At 32.0% G+C, this 20,980-nt stretch overlaps 1 protein-coding gene across 5 annotated transcripts in view; it reads right to left on the bottom strand.

Annotated features, from left to right (window-relative positions):
* LOC127722989 (kinesin-like protein KIF13B) overlaps positions 1-20,980 on the bottom strand; it is a 190,781-nt gene that overhangs the window by 27,298 nt on the left and 142,503 nt on the right. For 4 of the 5 annotated variants that reach the window (XM_052229396.1, XM_052229395.1, XM_052229393.1 and 1 more), the window contains 10 exons: positions 14,409-14,545; positions 12,030-12,139; positions 7,955-8,095; positions 6,372-6,549; positions 5,547-5,709; positions 4,568-4,744; positions 3,018-3,164; positions 2,409-2,537; positions 1,376-1,540; positions 897-1,048 (listed from right to left, as the gene is read on the bottom strand). In XM_052229396.1, coding sequence (XP_052085356.1) covers positions 897-1,048; positions 1,376-1,540; positions 2,409-2,537; positions 3,018-3,164; positions 4,568-4,744; positions 5,547-5,709; positions 6,372-6,549; positions 7,955-8,095; positions 12,030-12,139; positions 14,409-14,545 — 1,499 coding nt within the window. The remainder of the gene's footprint in view (positions 1-896; positions 1,049-1,375; positions 1,541-2,408; positions 2,538-3,017; positions 3,165-4,567; positions 4,745-5,546; positions 5,710-6,371; positions 6,550-7,954; positions 8,096-12,029; positions 12,140-14,408; positions 14,546-20,980) is intronic. The other variant, XM_052229394.1, reaches the window with a different exon arrangement.

Genomic DNA, 20,980 nt, shown 5'->3' on the forward strand with positions numbered 1-20,980 from the left:
TTTAGTGATATTTCTTAATATGACCTTGATTAAAACTAACAATATCTTAATTACTACACTCTAATAACCTCCGATTGCCATATGCTCTACATACTGATCTTTCTGACAAAACTCTTGGTTTTTGTCTCGCTTGACAGAGTCAAAAAGCGAGACATAGGTATGCTGTTTCCGTCGTCAACAATGTATTAGTTTGTGATTAGGTCTAGTTTGTGGTGAACCACAAGTTGTAAGTCAACCATATTTGGTATACAGCTGTATTAGCATTGGCACCTCTCATTTCCATGGAGATTATTTGGCTCAGCCCCCTTAGTCATGATCTATTGACTTAGAAACTTTGGTTAGTTTACATGTATTAATTTGTGATAAGATCAGTTTAAGATGAACTGCTAATGTGAAATCAATGATATTTGGTATGCAAATTTATTGGCATTTGTAAGTATCGTTTCCATGGAGATTATATAGCTCCACCCCTCTTCATGGTTCATTGACTTTGAAACTTTTACATAGTTTACAAGTTAATGTTTGTGTTTAGGTTTGTTTGAAGGGAACAACTTATAATAAGTCAATGATATTTGTTATGCAGTTGTATTAGCATTGGTGCATCTCATTTGCATGGAGATGGTTTAGCCATGTACCTCAGTCATGGTTCATGGACTTTGAATATTAGCCTAACTTGTTAAGTATTGCCATTTTAATTTCAACATTTGCATAATCAAAATTACAAAAAGCAAGACATATCTCTGTGATAACAGTTTATTATTAGTTTTTTTAAGTCTTGACCTATGACCCTTGATTAGCAATGTCACTTATACCTTTCTGACAATGACTCTACTTTATATTGTGTTTTTTTTTTCAAATCTTGATCTCTGACCTTTGATTTACAATTTTATACATACCTTTCTGACAATGACCTTGATCTGATATTAACATTGTCTACAGTTTTATCATTTATATTAAATCCTTGACTTCTATGACCCCAGACTTCTATAGATAATGCACCATCCTGGCAATATTCTATAAATTCTTCTGTGGTTTGTACTTTGAAATCCTGTTAAAGTAAAAGAAATATGTATAAAATATTAAAGATGGTAGGAACCTCCAAATATTCATTTTTTCAAACTCTCTCTCTGAAGAAGCTCAATATACAATCTACATGTATATTGTTTCATGGTAAACTGCCATCAACCAAAACTTTGACATTTATACAGTACAGAGATATGCGTAGCATACTATCACTGGTTTGGTATAAAATTACCAAGTAAAAAGTCTATAAAAGACTTTTGGTTTATAGTAATATCACAAAATTACTTCTTTTAACTTGTGTATACCCCATTCAACTTCATCCAATTTTCAAAACTAGATAAATAATCTTTACCTTAGAATGTTTAAAAATAAACATCTTAGTGTCCTCTGTTTCTCCAGCTTCAGGATGTATTTCAGGGGGGACAACTACAGACTCATCATGTCCCCAGAATGTGTACTGACAGAACACAAAATGGCACAGAGCTGGTGGTAGACCTTTGGCCTGATGGATACGTATCTGTAATTAGAATTCATTCATATATAAAATATAACAAGCAGTTAAATGTGATGTCTTGAAAAGCTTTTTTGAAATATGGTTGAAGATGTGTTTAGCCCCGCCACATTCTGAATGTGCCTGTCCCGAATTGGGAGTTTGTCTATAGTTCAGTGGTTGATTCTGTTCATCATATTTGTTTTCCATTTATTGTTTTGAACACAATTCAGGCTGTTTGTTTTCTCGTTTGAATTGTTTTACACTTTGTCATGTTTGGACCTTTTATAGCTTGCTATAAGGTATGGCTTTTGCTCATTGTTGAAGGTCTTAAGTTGAACTATAGTTGCTAATTTCTATGTCTCTGGTGGAGAGTTGTCTTATTTGCAACCATGTCATATCTTTTATTTTTATACAACATGGCAAAAATTATTAGTTGACTGTTTGAAGGAGTTATTGTCCTTAGAAGTAATACTTTATAGAACAATTGAGGCCGTACGGTGACGTATAGTTGCGTACCTCTACGTCATTTGGTTTCTGGTGGATAGTTGTTTCAGTGGCAATCACACCACATTTTATTTTTATATTTTTGTCAAATTCATCATGTTTACTTTTACTTGCATCTCTTTAAAAGATAAAGAAGCTCTGGATATCTGTTCACATGTAGTATTGTAGTTTTAAGTGAATCATTAAAGCAAATGATGTTTAAATCAGAACAGGGGAGCTTTCACACTTTTTTCATACAAAGTAAAAAAATCAAGATTAAAAGATATAAACACTTATATAGTTCATCAACATCACATTTTCTCTATCCATCAGGCAAATACATAATGAAAGCAGTATTTGGATGTCACAAAGATGTATAATTTTTCTTGAGAAACAAATTCATATATACCCTGACAATCATTGGAGCAGAACGTCTCTCTACTGGACTTTCGTCGTCTTCATCTTCATTAATATCACCATAACGGTCCATAAAGGATCCTCCTAGCTTGGATATCTCTATGTGTAGTTTACCAGACACCTAGAAATATGGGAGGGACTATTATTATTATATTGATAATATAAATATATAAGTTCAAAATTAGCATCATATCTGTCATTTTCAAATCTATAATTTTTTTTTTTTTGTTTAATGAATATGGTTTCATATTTTGTATAAATTGATAGAAAATTTGCTTCAGTTGTTCAGTTGAGTCGGACATTTTGTATAATATTCTACTTTATACAAATGTTTATGAGGATAAACAATCTCTCCTTCGTCCATTAAATTTCCAATTTTTGTATGCCATATATACTGTATATATGAACTGCCTCCTTTTCTGGACTTGCACCATATATGAAATTAGTAACAAATGTTTAGGAAAAACACATTAAGGCTGTCACTTGTCCCAGAATGTTTATTAAACATATTTACCTCCCCTTGTAGACTTATTATGGGTACATGGTAGTCCGGTTTGACATCGTGGAACAAACATTCAAGGATATTAGTAAACATATTTACCTCCCCTTGTTGACTTATAATTGGTACATGGTAGTCCAGTTTGACATCGTGAAACAAACATTCAAGGAAGACATTAGCTACACCAATTAAGTTATGATTTTCCTGGGACTCATAAAATGGATCTCCTTTCACTGCTGGGCCATCATCCTGCAATACAAAAATACAATTATTTTGTTTGATGAGAGTGAGTTTCTGATTTTGCCGTTTGATAAAGGTCTTTCCGTTTTGAATTTTCCTTGGAGTTAAGTATTTTTGTTATTTTACTTTTTTTTTGTGTTCTAATTTGTACTGATTGAGGCCTAAGGCTACATCACTTTTTACAATTTTGAATAAGGAACAGTTGAAAATGTTATTTTAATAATGGTTTTTTGTATTTTGTTGAAAAGTTCTTTTCAACATATACCAAAAAATATAATATATCAGAACTAGAGGCTCTAAAGAGTCTGTGTTACTCACCTGCATCTTTAACAATTTCCACTTTTTTGAAGAAGAAAAAAAATCATCATTAAAGGGAAATAACTCCAATAACAATTCCACTGAAGATTTTGGCTTATTTATGGATCTTGTCTTGTTGATCATTTGTGCTAATTAAAGTTCCTTACTATATTACAGTTTTCAAGATATTAGGCAACAATAAGAAAATCGTTATTAAAGGGCAATAACTTCAATAAAGAGTCGACTAACAATTACAGTCATGTTGACTTATTTGTAGATCTTCTCTTGCTGATTATTTTTTTCATTTAAAGTTTCTGTCCATCTATTATAGTTTTCGAGATAATAGGCAAACATTTTTAAAAATGGTAAAATTCATCTTGGGGGTTAAGTGAGAATTGCGTATAAAATAATTGAAAAATATTTTACATTCATGCAAATGTATAAATAAGTAAAACTTAACTGATTAACTTAATAATGTCATATTTAAGTAGCAAAAACAATGACACATCTGAAATCAAAAAATTAATCAAATTCACTGCTCTGACAGGTGTATGTGATGAGAAAAAGAACCTAACAACATTAAAAGCTTTACAGTAGGACAATACCATAATATGTAGCATACAACTGTACACAGCTTCACATAAAAAACTCCACATTTTTCATTACCAAGATCAGGACACCATGTAGATATTTCATATGACTAAAAAATACATTGTATCAGGGTGGGGCCTTTTATAGCTAGCTAATCTATATAGGATTTGCTCATTGTTGAAGGCAATACACTGACCTCTGTTGCTAACATCTACGTCATTTAGTCTTAAATGGAAAGTTTCTCATTTACAATCATATCACATCTTCTTATTTTCATATCAAAAATGGAAGAAAACTTGCAAAAATAAAATAAGGAAATGTGGGGTATTCATCAAAGTGACAGCAACTAAACAACACAAAATAACAAATAACAAATAGGTCTGCTTTCCACATAGTATTTATACAAATGTCCTTTCTGTTTAAAAAATTTTAAACAAATCATTGAAGACGAACTGATCTATAAGAACATTTAACCGAGTAACATAATAAAATGCAAACTAAATCATCATGCAAAGCAAACAAACCCCCGACTCGTCATCAATATCTTCCAGTACCATCATAGGGAGCCCCTGTGACTTCCTCTCCTCGTACATATCCCTCATATCTATCAACTTGTTCTCAAACTTCTCCATGGACCAGATCTGATTGGTACGGTTCTTCCTCTTAACCAAGATGGCTGGTTCACTCACAAATGTTCCTTTCTGAAATGTAAGAGAATCATATATGTAAGCTTGAAAATTTTGACTCAAGTTATTTTCAAACTTTTCCAATTGACACAAAATGCTTCAAAATATTACTCTGTGGTAATGGGTAAAAATTATTATTTTTTTTTAATATAAAGGTTGCAATTATCCTTCAATGCCCAAAAGTCTAAGTTGTATAGACTATAGTTATTTAAAATGACCTAAAATTCTCAATAGAGTGTCTTCTCCTTTCTAACTTTTTCCTGAAAACATTTGTTTTGTTAAATCTTTATCAATTAGGTAAAAAAAAAAGATATAAGGAAACCGTTTATAGATGAAACAAACGTATGGCATACACAATTTTAATCCTAGTATCTATGATAAGTTAATTTTTTCTATGTGAAACACCTTGAACCCTCTCTTACAAATTTCTGCATGAATATCCTGAAATTTCTCCAAAGCCTAAAAAAATTGACAACAGTAAACTTACCTGTCTAATAGGACTAAGGTAACATAAACTCACCTGTATGTTAGGACTAAGGTAACATAAACTCATCTGTCTGTTAGGACTAAGGTAACATAAACTCACCCATCTGTTACGACTAAGGTTACACAAACTTATCTGTCTGTTAGGACTAAGGTAACATAAACTTACCAGTCTGTTAGGACTAAGGTAACATAAACTTTTCCGTCTGTTAAGACTAAGGTAACATAAACTCACCAGTCTGTTAGGACTAAGGTTACACCAACTTATCTGTCTGTTAGGACTACGGTAACATAAACTTAACAGTCTGTTAGGACTAAGGTATAATAAACTTACCCGTCTGTTAGGACTAAGGTTACATGCTGGTATCTGGAGAGTGACATGGAATTCCGTTCGTTTTCCCATTTCCTGAGCTAACACATTAGCTTCCTGTACCAAGGCGTTGGCCTTTGCTACTTCCTCTCTTAACTTTACTAGACTTTGTTTAAATGTCTTCTCTCTGTCAAAACAGAATGTTAAAATGAAAACCTTAAAAGAAAAATATTTACAAGTAATATATATATATATATGAAATTCAAAACAAGAGATTTAAGTTGAAAACCAAAGTGAAAATTTGTTAATTTGAAGATAGTTCTTCAATAACTATTCCAAATTACTGTTAATTCTGAAAAGTGCTCTGAATTGATTAATTTCTTATTATTACATCATAATCACAAAAGTACAGCATGAAAATGATTTTGAGAGGTATCTGTAACAGAGATCTGATTGGAATCTGTAATGAATACCTTTCACTGTTACAACATAAATTTGAGGCTAAGTCAATTTCAATCACAAATCACAGCTATAATATGCTTTCAACTTAAATAGCAATTTCAACGGAAACATCTTTAATAAGAAAAAACTTTCAAAGTTTAAAGATATCTACAATATTTTCTCCTTTTTGATACTTTTTTCTTGGTAAAGTTAGGTCTGCAATTTTATTTTCTTCAAATCAGCTCAAGACATTAATGTTTATCATTTTTTGTTACTTTAAGCAACAACCAATCAATCAATCAATCAATCTTTTTTTAAAGTCTACATAAATCCTCTTTTTATTTTCAATTTAGAATAAAATCCTTGATTTATAGAAATTGGTATCCTGTGATATTGATGGTAACTTGCCTTTCTTCTGCCCATTTCTGATAACGTTTCTGTATCCCACTATTAGTTGAACCTGTTGGTGATGTAAAGTTCATACTGAATGGTAGAATAGGCATGGATGGGGTACCAGGTGACATGATCTGGTTCCTTAGCAACTGCATTTGTCTTTCGTACTGTTTTCTTTGTTGTTCTAATGCCTCTGTAAAATACAGAAAAAAGGATGTTATTCCATCAAAGTTCTACATCACAATTAAGAGAAATACACATTTTATATCAGAAATCAAAGTAAAAAGAATAATTCTTTAATTTCCATTCAATTAGTGAATTAAAGACATTTTATATCAGAAAACACTGTTAAAAGATTAATTCTTTTGAGTGCAGAACAAACTCCAGTCACAATAAAGTCACAGCATAACTGTAGCCAGGGGGAGATTGACTGCTAAAGTCAGAGCCTCATAACTCTGGTTTCAATCAAATGGATAGAATTACATTTAAAACATACCATACAACAATGATAACCACAATTATGTTTGTATCATAAACCAAGGCCATGTCAGTTATTTATAAATTGCGTTGCTTAAAGGTAAAAATGTTCAGGAGTGTTTGTTAGTGGTGTTTCAAGGACACAAATCATTACCAGTTTGGAAACTAGAAATATGTTTCCAGATACAGATTATAGAATATTGATGTCTGAAGTAATTATATTTCACAATATAATGATTTTCTTACATACATCCTATTTTTAAAACTCCCTAAATAATAAGTAATTATCTATTCATTCTTGGTTTTGTTTTATATTGCCCTCTATCCTCCTTTTTTGATCATTACTGACCTGTATGAAAGATCATTCTGCTCTACACTCCTCCTCAAACAATGTACCTATCTAATCTTTAACTTCCTGGTATTGTCTTACATATGCTCTCTCTATCTCCTCTTTTAAAGAATTGTAACCGATTACTCTGAAAGACCCTTCTGCTCTACATTCCTCCCCAAATAATCTACTTACATTTCTTGTTTTCCTAATGTTTTGAAAGACTCTTCTATCCTACACTCAGCCCCCAATAATCTTCCTCCCTTCTTTTCCTACTGGTGTTCTTTAGCAATGCCCTTTATCACCACATCTTACCTGTCTGAAAGACCCTTCTCATCTTTACAACCCCCCCCCCCCCCCCCACCCTTTTCTGCCAAACAAAGTACCTATCTTCCTTGTCTTCTTGGTATTGTTAAACAATGCCTTCTATAGCCTCTTGTATAGGATCATTACTGACCTGTCTGAAAGACACTTCTCATCTTTACAACCCCCCCCCCCCCTTTTCTGCCAAACAAAGTACCTACCTTCCTTGTCTTCTTGATGAAGTTTAACAATGCCCTCTATAGCCTCTTGTATGGGATCATTAATGACCTGACTAAAAGACCCTTCTCTTCTTAACCCCCCCCCCCCCCAACACCCCTTTTCCCCCAAATAATGTACCTATCTTCCTTGTCTTCTTGGTATTATCAAACAATGTACTCTATAGACTTGAATAGGATCATTACTGACCTGTCTGAAAGACCATTCTCCTTTTTACAACCCCCACCCCTTTTCCGCCAAACAAAGTACATACCTTCCTTGTCTTCTTGATGTTGTTTAACAATTCCCTCTATAGCCTCTTGAATAGGATCATTACTGAACTGTTTATCCATTAATTCTTGTTGAGCAAAACTGTAATCTATCTGTTGTTCAGGTTCAGTTGCACTCTGCGGACCTGTTATAATTAATTACTGATTAATTATTCATGTATTAGATAACAAGCATCACATTGTATATACATGTATCAATTATTATTCATATAGGATAGATAAAACATATCTTTGTAAGCATGAAATATCAATAACTAAATAATGTTTAATATTTGAAAAGATTCAATGCATGTTTTCTACCACTTGTCATGTATACTAAAATTATCCTATAACTGTTTCCGTTATTCAGAAATTTGTTTACAGGCAAAACAATGTATTTACAATTTAAAAAGCAGATATGTAAAAACAAATAACATGGGACCATCTACCTTAAAAAAATCCTTGCATAAACTAAATTAGGCAAATCATTCTAAATTTTGTTTGCCTAATGAGCAATTCACATTAAGTCATAAATGTACTGATTGTTGAATTTTGTTTGAAAGACAGGATCAATTCTGATCAAATGGATATATTTTATAAACTAGATACCCAAGCATGATTGTAGAAAAGTTCGGTTCCAAATTGGCCAAATAGTTTCAGAGGAGAAGATTTTTGTAAAAGTTAATGTACAAACAACAGGTGATGAGAAATGTTAAAAAGATCCTTTGGGCCAGGTGAGCTAAAAGAAACCTAATCAGTGATTACCTTATGTCAAATCTTAATATGTCTTTTATTTGGTGAATTTGGTGGTAATAGCAGATCTTTGAAAGTTTCTGTTTGTTTATTTACAATATTTTTAGAGCTTGACATTTTGTGTAGACACATGAATATAGTTGAAGACTGTATGCTGCCTTTTAGATATCTGTTGTTGCTGTTTCATTGATGTATACCCCACATCTCATTTTATTCATATTTCTTAATGTCAAAGAATTATGTCCACGACATTTTTTGAAATTCAATCTATTATAAATAAGATAATAAATAAGACATTTCCTATAATACAATTTACATTTCCCCTTCCACTTTACCAGTCGTCAATGTATTTACTTCATTTATATACAATAATTAAATTTCCTGTACAATAAACCACTAATGGGATGAAATATTCACAAAATGTCAGTAGTATATTTCATAATCAAGTATTTCTTAAAGAGTTCAAATCCTTCAGTCTAAGAAATATTGCAAAAAAAATCGTTAACATAAGTTCTATTGTGTTGTTGTCAGCGTTAATATACTAAGTTGTCTTCTTATCAGTTTTTTTTTTTATCGTCCTGGGATTTAATTAAGGCTAAATCTATGAATAATTTCTTTACCAGCAGTCTAAAAGGCAGCCTATATAATGTTCCTAATTTTTTAGAATGAAATATTTAAATTTTAATACTCAAGAGACGATTATTTCCGTCATGCCATTTCCTACTTTTTATCACCAGTAATCTGATACATTACCTTGACATTGTTGATTATCTAAATGAACGGTTTATTGATTGTCTGTTTGCTTAATGTCCGGTGGCAGATATTTCATGTGAATTAGGGACAATATTACAATACAAGAGTGCACATGCTGAAATGTCTCGCCTTCTTTACTAATCATTGATATTATGTTGATAGTCCTAAATTTAAAGCTTTATTACAACTGTCACATAAACTTAACATTAACCAAGTAATCTAAACATTGACCAATGAACCATGAAAATGAGGTCAATGTCAAATAAAACCTGCATGACTGACATATAGATCATAAAATATTTCCATACATCAAGTATAGTTGAACTAATTGCATATAGTATTAGAAAAAAAGACCAAAACTCAAAACTTAACTTTGACCACTGAACCATGAAAATGAGGTCAAGGTCAGATGACACCTGCCAGCTAGACATGTACACCTTACAATCATTCCATACACCAAATAAAGTAGACCTATTGCATACAGTATAAGAAAAACAGACCAAAACACAACAACTTAACTATAACCACTGAACCATGAAAATGAAGTCAAGGTCAGATGACACCTGCCAGTTGGACATGTTCACCTTACAGTCCTTCCATACACCGAATATACTAGACCTATTGCTTAAGAGTATCTGAGATATGGACTTGACCACGAAAACTTAACCTTGTTCACTGATCCATGAAATGAGGTCGAGGTCAAGTGAAAACTGTCTGACGGGCATGAGGACCTCGCAAGGTACGCACATACCAAATATAGTTATCCTATTACTTATAATAAGAGAGAATTTAACATTACAAAAAATCTCAACTTTTTTTTCAAGTAGTCACTGAACCATGAAAATGAGGTCAAGGACTTTGGGCATGTGACTGACGGAAACTTCTTAACATGAGGCATCGGATATATACAAAGTGTGAAGCATCCAGATCTTCCACCTTCTAAAATATAAAGCTTTTAAGAAGTTAGCTAACGCCGCCCGATCACTATCCCTATGTCGAGCTTTCTGTGACAAAAGTCGCAGGCTCGACAAAAATACAACAATCATGATGAGCTTTCCTGAAGAGCAGAAGAACTGAGTCTGACAAGAGGTATAAAATATTTGAAACACCAAGTTTTAATTTTTGTAGATTTAAGAAACAATTGGGATTATTTAAATTATACTTTGCAAAGTCGGAGTTCTCGAAAAGTGGCGGTCTGAAGGTTTTGATCACCAAAATTTTGCAAAGGACCAACACAAATTTGGTATTTAGCAATAGAAATAATAGTGAGGACCAGCAGATTTTGCTCAAGGACCAGGGAAAAAAAGATGTTGAGAACTCTGCAATGTCAATCATTGATTTTACTGTTGCAAACTAATTTTTAGAGCCAATGCGTTAGCAGAGCTGAAATAAAAGGGATATTTGCATCTGTTAAGTTTTAGACTAATTTTGTCAAGTATTTATATACATTACAATTTTACCTTTTCTAAAGCAGTAGTTAAATAATTCCATCAAAATAAATAATTAGATAAACAGATATACAGGTAGATAAACCATGGTCAATTCAATTCACTTCTATTTATACAGTAAATTCAGAAATTACTGCATGCATTTATTATTGCGATTTTTGAAGAATGGACAAAATGCGATATTAATTATTGTGATCTCAGGAAAACTGCATACAGATATATGCATCAAATATCAGAATGTGAGTTCTTATTATTGCGATAATCACCCAGTCGCACTATTGGCATTCATAAAAACCTCACAATCATTTCTGAATTTACAGTATTAAGTACTAAAATCAACGGGACTGCAAGTTTTGTTATGCTAAACATTACCCCTATGTAATTCAAAGTATCTGAAAAGATGAAGTATGCCTCTGACAGATCCAAAAGTGTTCACAAGTTACAACTCCTCACTGTCTAGCTGCTGATCCAATATGTGTAAGAGAAAAGTGTGATGAAAATATTTATTGGACGAACAGACAGACAAAAAGGATGGACCAACAAGCTGAATGCAAAATAAAGTGAGGGAAAATAATAGAAACAGCTTACTCCAGGTGATTTTTCTTTAGATTGACCAGAGTTCCACCTGTGCATTTTTGTTTGAACAGCTAATATTTTTTTCAAACAGTTCTTGATTACGTCAGGAAAGAATTGACAAACTGTGAGAACACTCCATAGTACATACTGTGGATTCATTATTACTCGTGGGATACCAATTTCATGGGTTAAGTAGGTTATAAAGTTTAATTTAGTACAAAATTTCTATAGTTTTATATGCAGATTTTAGCAAAACCACTCTATCAAATATCCTCAAACATACAAGTTTTCCTCAATCCACGAAAATTGGTACACATGAAAAAAAAATGAATCTACAGTATTAAGTTTTGCCATAAAGATTTAAGCCAGAAAGGACAGACATTCGCCATAAAGATTTAAGCCAGAAAGGACAGACATTCGCCATAAAGATTTAAGCCAGAAAGGACAGACATTCACCATAAAGATTTATGCCGGAAAGGACAGACAAACATAAACAAAGGCTTCATCATTACACAACAATATTGATAATAATTGATAATAAAAAACTTACTGTTTAATTTTGGACAATTAATTCTGAAAAAATGATTGATCCCCCATAAAATCCTGTCTCCATGTCTGACTCTTGTCTTCTCCCCAATCAGAGATCCATTAACACAAGTTCTAAAACATACAATGTTATCTTTATATGTAAAATTGTAGTACTACAATAGAATTAAATTAAAATTTAGCTGTTATGCAATCACCAACAAAAAGCTTTCTGCCCCGACATTAGAAGACACATATATTTCAATTATCAATTAGTTCTTGGTAGAAAAGACACATCTGTATAGTACGATATTAATTAAAATGGACTGCTTTTATATTTAAAAAATATAAACAAAGAAGTTAAAAGTGCTGTTTTGGAAAAAAATTATGCAACTGTGTAAGATTTATACATTTTGTCCCTTTGTGAATAATTTTGACATGTAAACACAATATCAGTTTGATGTTTATAGCCTCACATGTTAGGTAGTAATACAGCTGTAAGATTACATCATTACCATTTCTCTCAAACAATAGATTTTTCTCATTTTATCAACTTTTTACTCCGTAGTACCGGGGTATATAAATTTTCATTAGATTGGCAACTCTGTGTTCAGACATTCTGGTACTAAAGAGCAACTAAAAAAGTAAAACCAAGCTAATACAATTTTTGGGGTGACAATTACTGTTCTGAGGATTTTGTTGTATATAGAAAATATATAACTGTTAATTTTTTCCCCATATTGCTCCGTTTGTAAGCTTGATTTTACTTCTTTTAGTTGCTCTTTCATGACCAAGTACCAAAACAGTAGGTAACCAGTCAAAAATTATAAACTCCAGCATCAAAAGTCAGTTATATAAAAATGGTATATGACAAAGTGATATCCATGTTAAAGTAATACTTTTCTACAAGAAGTTGTATTTGTACATATTTGATTGGTTTTTGAGACTATGAACATAGAAAATATCCATACAGTGTAGGAAAATATAAAATTTACTTGACAAGCTTTAGAAACAGAGAAAAATGCAAGGTTCGCTGGACAAGCTTTTCTCATGACTTTCTTAGGGAGTACAAATAAATTTGATATTTTCCTACACTGTTCCAATATTGTTTTTATCCTGCAATTTATCATTTAGCTTAAAAATATAGCTTTTTTGAATTCTAATTGTTGAACTTTGTTTTTGAATGAAATCAATATTTAACACAGACTGCAATGAGGACCAAATTAAACTGTGATGTAATCAGTACTTTGAACATAACTATACAGCTCGCAACAGAAGCAGGATATCCAGAAGACTATAAATGTCTAGTACATACGTGTATCACTTTGTGTTATCTGTACACCTGTATTTGTATAGCAGAAAAGTTGATTGCGGAATAAATAATCATATATTGGTCCCAGATGGTATTGATAATGAAAAAAGACTATAACAAAATGACATTTGAAATCCTTTTGTTTGTTTCTGTTTTCTGTAGAGAAAACATATTTAATTGAGTCAAATCTTCTCATTTTTCATTTCAAACTTCAATCATTTAGTTTTCTATCTAGTCAGATCATAGGATTTTATTCATGTGTAACTCTTACACAATATGAGAATTTACAACAAACTGTATCTTGAAAGCAAGACACATAAACTGAAACTAGATGATTCAGATGTATGAAAAATATCAAGTTGACATCACAGAAACAACATTAATAATGATGTCAAAGTTGTATCATAATAAACTCTAGTGAGCACTCTTTGTACCCTAAAATGGTGACCATATACTGGGTCATATAGATTTCAGTTATAAAATTTCTAAATAAGCCACATACTTTCTAATCCGAAAAATATTTTTCTGCTCTATAATGGCTAAATTAACAATTTGTGAATCATTGTAATTGAATGAAAAAAATCAGGCCCTCATGAATGGGAGAGATCTATCACAAGGAGGGCCTGAATCATTTTGGGTTCCATACCTTCAGGCATAAATTCCGAAATCACTCCTCTTGTGTGACTTACCTTGCTTGCGCCCTCTAGTGGGGAAACATATAATCATTATTTTCTACATCAACCATACAATGTTCAGGCATAATTTTAAGCCCACTACTGTCATGTGACTTACCTAGCACCCTCTAGTGGGGAAACATATACATCATTATTTTCTACATCAACCATACAATGTTCAGGCATAATTCCCAGACCACTACTGTCATGTGACTTACCTAGCGCCCTCTAGTGGGGAAACATATACATCATTGTTTTCTACATCAACCATACAATGTTCAGGCATAATTTTAAGCCCACTACTGTCATGTGACTTACCTAGCGCCCTCTAGTGGGGAAACATATACATCATTGTTTTCTACATCAACCATACAATGTTCAGGCATAATTATAAGCCCACTACTGTCATGTGACTTACCTAGCGCCCTCTAGTGGGGAAACATATACATCATTATTTTCTACATCCACCATACAATGTTCAGGCATAATTCCCAGACCACTGAGTTGTATATCTTGTTGTTTTGGAGCATCATGTCTGCCAATCAAGGTATGGTCCTGAAACAAGAATAAAATAGTAAAGATATAGGTTAAATCAAAAGTTTATCTTCGGCACTACTTTTTCTGGGAAGATGGTAGCCAGCCTTAATGGTCTTCTGCTTTACTGTTTTGGTCATCTTCTTTTTTATCCTAAGTTAGGGATAAAAACTGAACTAATCATCAAAACCTGTCTTAATTCTTTTCAAAATTAGCTAACTGTTGTTTTTTTGTGGTTAATGGAGACTGTTGTATTGTTCAATATTTTTGGTGATTCTTTAAATCCTTATGTATTATTACTTAAACATTTATGGAAAAAAGTAAAATAACAGAAGTATTGAACTCCAAGGAAAATTCAAAACGGAAAGTCCTTTATCAAATGGCAAAATCAAAAGCTCAAACACATCAAACGAATGGAAAACAACTGTCATATTCCTGACTTGGTACAGGCATTTTCTTATGTAGAAAATGATGGATTAAACCTGGTTTTGTAGCTAGCTAAACCTCTCACTTGTATGACAGTCGCATATAATTCCTGCTTAAATCACTGAAAAACTAGAAAACACTGCTTAAATCTTAGACACAATTTTACAACTGACAACTTTTCCATGTTACTGTGTCAATAAATTAATCTAAATCAGGATTTATTCATAACAGTGTGACCTTTTAAATCATATAATGATAGTTCACAGTAATTTGTTCTTAAATTACCCTGTAAATGTATAAATATTTCAATAAGAATTCTATATTACAACTTAATGCAAATATCTATTGTTGTTAACTTATTTCTATACGAATGCATTTGATTCCTTCTTCAAAATTGACAATGTTACATTCAATAAATGTATAACCCTACAAACATGCAAGAAACACAATATATGTGCAGACATTTAAATAAATTTTCCTTAAGTAGCTATCCATGTAGCAACGTTTTTCATCTATTATTAAGAAGCTAGAAAATTTTGTCATGTTTCCACCTGAAGAACAAAAAAAAAAATCATTCAACTATACATTCTGCAATTTCTTTAAATAATTATCCAACTCCAAAATATTCTTTTCTAAAAGGTGACTCTAGGACATATTTTATTTCCATAAATTGATCCTATATTTCTTGAAATTAATGTTTCAGAAAGGAAGTGAAAAAAATTCTATTCAAAACTAGTAAAAATCTTGTTCCTTTAATATGTTTTTAAAAAATATAGTTTATGGTTAAAAGTTGACAAAAAATGTTAAGAACCATGCTCCCCCATCCCCCCCCCCCCCCCAAAAAAAAAAAAAAAAATGAGTGGCTTACATTATGCCTTAGTGAAAACAACAAAATTTACCTATATATTTCTTTCTTTAAGACTTATATATTCAATTCAATTAAAATATCAAGTGATTTCACTCCTAATAGAAAATGACTCGATCCCAGTGATACTTGATAGCTCTAATTCTTACTTAAAGGTAAATATAAAATTGATCATACTTTTAAAATATTGTTTACATATAAAACAACAGATCTAGCTATAAATCCTTGCCACACCACAGATGACCACAGTCTTCAAATATTTACAACCTTCACTCCTATATAATAAATACTGTAATATCAACTTCCAGGCTGTTACATACAAAAGATGTATTTCTCAGGTATTTGAAATCAAATAAGACATAATTTTAGATTTTGTAATGAAAAAAATCCAGTCCAAACAACTTACAAGTTAAAATTTCCGGATTCCTAGTTGATATAAAGTACAAGTTCAGAATGCCCTGAATTCACTGTAAACAAAGTACAGAAATATGATTTTTGTTTCTCCTAATATAATGTCAATATAACACTTCTATGGTATAATGCATCCACTTGCACAGTTCATATTCTTATAAAGTTCACATATAAAATACAACTGCTATATTCAAACTTACTAAGATTCAATAGTCAGTCCTATATTTTACTAACAATAAAGAAAATACTATATTTTTCTCCTGATGAGGTATTAACCCCTCCACTGTACATTTAATTAAGTTTCCTTTTAATGATTTTCACATATAAAATAAATCTTGTATCACATGTTTAAACTGCAGTCAAATTGTCCCCTGAATAAAGTACATTGTAGCAGTATATAAAATACTATATTTTCTCCTAGGTATAAATAACCCATCAACTTACATAGTTTACATACTAATATAATGAGGTGAGTTTTGATACACAATGTGTTACATTACACTGGGTCATATAACTTAGTTATGGTTTTGACACAGGTGACACTAGTCCAAACATATACTTATATCACCTGTCATTCTTACAAAATATTGACAAGCTTTTTACACATTTCTTTTCAATTTTCAAAGTAACTGTATGATTCCATATCCAACCTCTTTATTTGGAACTCAATGCTATATTGCAAGATGCTTCCATAAAATTCAATATTTTCATACAATAAAATTTGAACCTTTAAATATATATAATGTATGTTGAAGTATAATACTGAAGGAAGTTATTCAATTCTTTGGAACTTTTTTATGCTATTTTAATTTTGACTATTGACCTTTGTATGTAAGTTCAGCTTCACTTAAAATTCACCTGTTTAATATAGAAGTTTGCCCATAGATATGATGCTACATCTCTTAACCTAAATATTTGTATATACAAAACAGTCCAGGTTTAAATAACAATTTATACCTATCAATTAACTCTTTTATGAGGGGTGGGGCGAAGGGATTATTTTCTTGACCCCAAATTGGACCCTTTATTGGCAGGAATCTGGGATTGGGTCGTTATTTTCAAGGGAATTCGAGATTTACACTCATCAAGACTTGGGAATTAATGATTAAATTTTCAGGATATGGGAAAGAAGGCTTTATTTTTTCGAGAATTTGGGATCACACCCCCTCCTACTGCCCCTCTTTTAACTTATAAATTCAATTCTTGTTAAGAATTTCCAACAGAACTAACACATTTTACATTACTGTAGTAATCAAACCATTATTAATATTTCTTAGCCAGTGGCCGAAACATCTTGAATAAACTGCTTCGCTGAGCGCATCTGGATACGCCCGCAGATTCCAACCCTGAACAGTTGGGGCAAAAATGGACACAATATTCAAGCTTGATACAGGTCTGAATTTGGATTGTAATTAAATATTTGACATATTATAGGTTTCTGAATAAATGTAGTCAAAGAACTTGAAATTGGTTATATGAATTGAATTTATATTCAATTAAAGATTTCTTGCTGTTGTGCAATACACTGTGCTGTTGCGCAACACTTAGTAAATCTGTTGTCAGACTATAAACAAATAAAGTTCAATTTCTTCTCAATGTCATATTTGAAATTTATGAAAATCAATAGGGAGATTACATCAATAGCTATAAACTAGAGGCTCTTAAGAGCCTGTGTCACTCACCTGATTCTACTTTGGTTTTGGAAATCATGTAAAAATAGATTAAAATCATAACAGATACCCTAATAATGAGTGAGGCCAAATTTGGTTTAATATTGGTCCTGTAATTTAATAAAAAATCCTGGTGGCCATCTTGAACAGTAAATCGGCAACAAAGTAGCAACACTTAATCAGCACCTCATAAGAAACATTTATGCCATGTTTTGGTTTCATTCCATTCAGTGCACCTCTAGAAGAAGCATTTGTATGTATTTCCCATAGGGTCTTATGTTAAAGGAAGTCCCCCCATTAGCGGCCATCATGGATGAAGGATCAGCTTCAAAGTAACAAAACTTTAAGTCAGCACCTCATAAGGAACATTCATGCCATGTTTGGTTTCAATCCATTCAGTATGTGGTTCTCTAAAAGAAGACATTTGTATGTATTGTCCATAGGGTCCTTTGTTAAACATTGTCCACATCTGGCAGCCATCATGGATGAAGGATCAGCTTCAAAGTAACAACACTTGGTCAGCACCTCAAAAGGAACATGCATGCCATGTTTGGTTTCATTCCATTCAATGGTTCTCTAAAAGATGGACGGACGGACAAACGGTCAACGGTATACCATAATACGCCCCGTAAACGGCCGTATAAAAATGGTTAAATTAGTACAATACTAATAAACAAATAGCAGATATCTTATGAAAACTAAAGATAACATTAAAATACAAACGACACAAAGGGGAAGAATATAATTAGAGTATTTTGGTAATTCTTTAGAGATTTTCTAATTCTCTATACATCACAAAACTCTCAAATCAAATACAGATCCTGAGTCCATGCTTAGATTTAAAGGATCTGACAACAGTCACCCCTGTTTCTATAATGTCAATTGCAACAATGAAAATTTCTGACTCCAAATACCACAAAAACTGAGATCCAGAAAAAAGTCATTATAACTAAATGTTTAAACAGAGTGTTCTCAGATTCGTGTAAGGAAAACGAGGACACAGAGTGATTGTATTGGAATCGTGTCGATATTTTCTAAATTTGGAATGCTCAGTTTCATTTTTCAAGGATAAATAAATATACATTACAAATTATCCAATAAAATAATCATGCCTTAAAACTAACGTCTAAAATCCATAAACGTAACAAAATATACAAATCAATATTTACATGTGAAATTGAAAATGAATTCTGCATCTTAAATAAACAGTTAAACATGAAAATTAAATACTCCTTATTACATTACATTGATTATAATATTACTCTATTATAATTTATTTGTTCAGACTTTTAAAACCAGTTTATGTAATTTTAGAATCCAGTCTGCAGGTACATTTTTGTAATACTGAAAGTTGATTGGATCCTTTTAAAAGCACATCAACATTGTATGGACACTTATACTGTTAAAAACTATATGTTGACCTGTAGTCTGCCATGTCTTATATATGTTGACATGTAGTCGTCTTTATGTTGAACGTCTTTATGTTGACCTGTAGACATCTTTATGTTGACCAGATGTAGACGTCTTTATGTTGACCAGATGTAGACATCTTTATGTTGACCTGTAGACGTCTATATGTTGACCAGATGTAGAGTCTTTATGTTGACCAGATGTAGAGTCTTTATGTTGACCTGTAAACGTCTTTAGGTTGACCAGATGTAGAGTCTTTAGGTTGACCAGATGTAGAGTCTTTATGTTGACCTGTACACGTCTTTATGTTGACCAGATGTAGAGTCTTTATGTTGACCAAATGTAGACGTCTTTATGTTGACCAGATGTAGACATCTTTATGTTGACCTGTAGATGTCTATATGTTGACCAGATGTAGACATTTTTATGTTGACCTGTAGACGTCTATATGTAGACCAGATGTAGAGTCTTTATGTTGACCAGATGTAGAGTCTTTATGTTGACCAAATGTAGACGTCTTTATGTTGACCAGATGTAGACATCTTTATGTTGACCTGTAGATGTCTATATGTTGACCAGATGTAGACATTTTTATGTTGACCTGTAGACTTCTATATGTTGACCAGATGTAGAGTCTTTATGTTGACCAGATGTAGATGTCTTTTTGGTTTGGTTAATAAGTGAGAGTTGTCAGTGTCTGGGAGCAATATAAAACCCCCCTCATCTTTTATACCAAGTCAGGCAGTAATTATTTATTCTTTCCATTGCTTGATATAGTCAAGTGTTCTTTGTCAGGTTTTATGGACTTTCCGTAATTTCAAGAAATCAATACCTTGGAGTATCGTATTTTGTTCATACTTTTTTATTCACATCAAATATTAAACAAACCTGCCAGAACATGCCAAGTTAATTCAAATGCATTTTATTTTATACAAATTTTTGTTTGAATTTACAATTTAGCTTGTTTCGAAAAATGAAACTCAGAGTTAATACTCTTTTAATAAAAGTTTATTGTGTTATATTTCATCTGAATTTACACCTATCACCGCTGTCCATTAACTGATGACTATCTTGAATATCTTCTTACAATCCTCTAGCTTGTATAGACAGCTGTCTATGGCTGAAGACTCTATGTTGCCCTCTAGATGATTTTTGGCTATTTTATTTGTTGGGTTGCTGTCTCATTGATATATATTCACACCTCATTTCATTTGTTGGGTTGCTGTCTCATTGATATATATATTCACACTCCTTTTATTCACACCTGTCCCCAGTGATAAAAGGTTTAGAAAGGTTTTACTCTACTTGAAAAAGAAAATATGTCTGTAAGTTAGGTTGCCTCATTACTTTTTATACATGACTTGTCTGCACTGTAATTGGTTAAGAAAGGTTTTACAAATATTGTCTTGTCTTGTCTATAATTAGAAGGGGAAAAAAACATGTACACTGTATAAAAAGTGTAAGATAATATTAATTAGTGACTTGTTGTGTAAATAAACTCATCATAGATACCAGGATTGAAGTTTGTATTTGCACCAGACACACGTTTTGTCTACTACAATACTTTGAAAGAAAATTATGTCTCAGTGACCCATATCCTACATCTCATTTTATCTATACTATAAATGTGACCAGATAGATTTGTTTAGAAAGGTTTTACTCTACAAAGAAAGT

Source organism: Mytilus californianus, unplaced genomic scaffold (assembly GCF_021869535.1).
Source record: "Mytilus californianus isolate M0D057914Y unplaced genomic scaffold, xbMytCali1.0.p SCAF_13, whole genome shotgun sequence".
Lineage (NCBI taxonomy): Eukaryota > Metazoa > Mollusca > Bivalvia > Mytilida > Mytilidae > Mytilus > Mytilus californianus.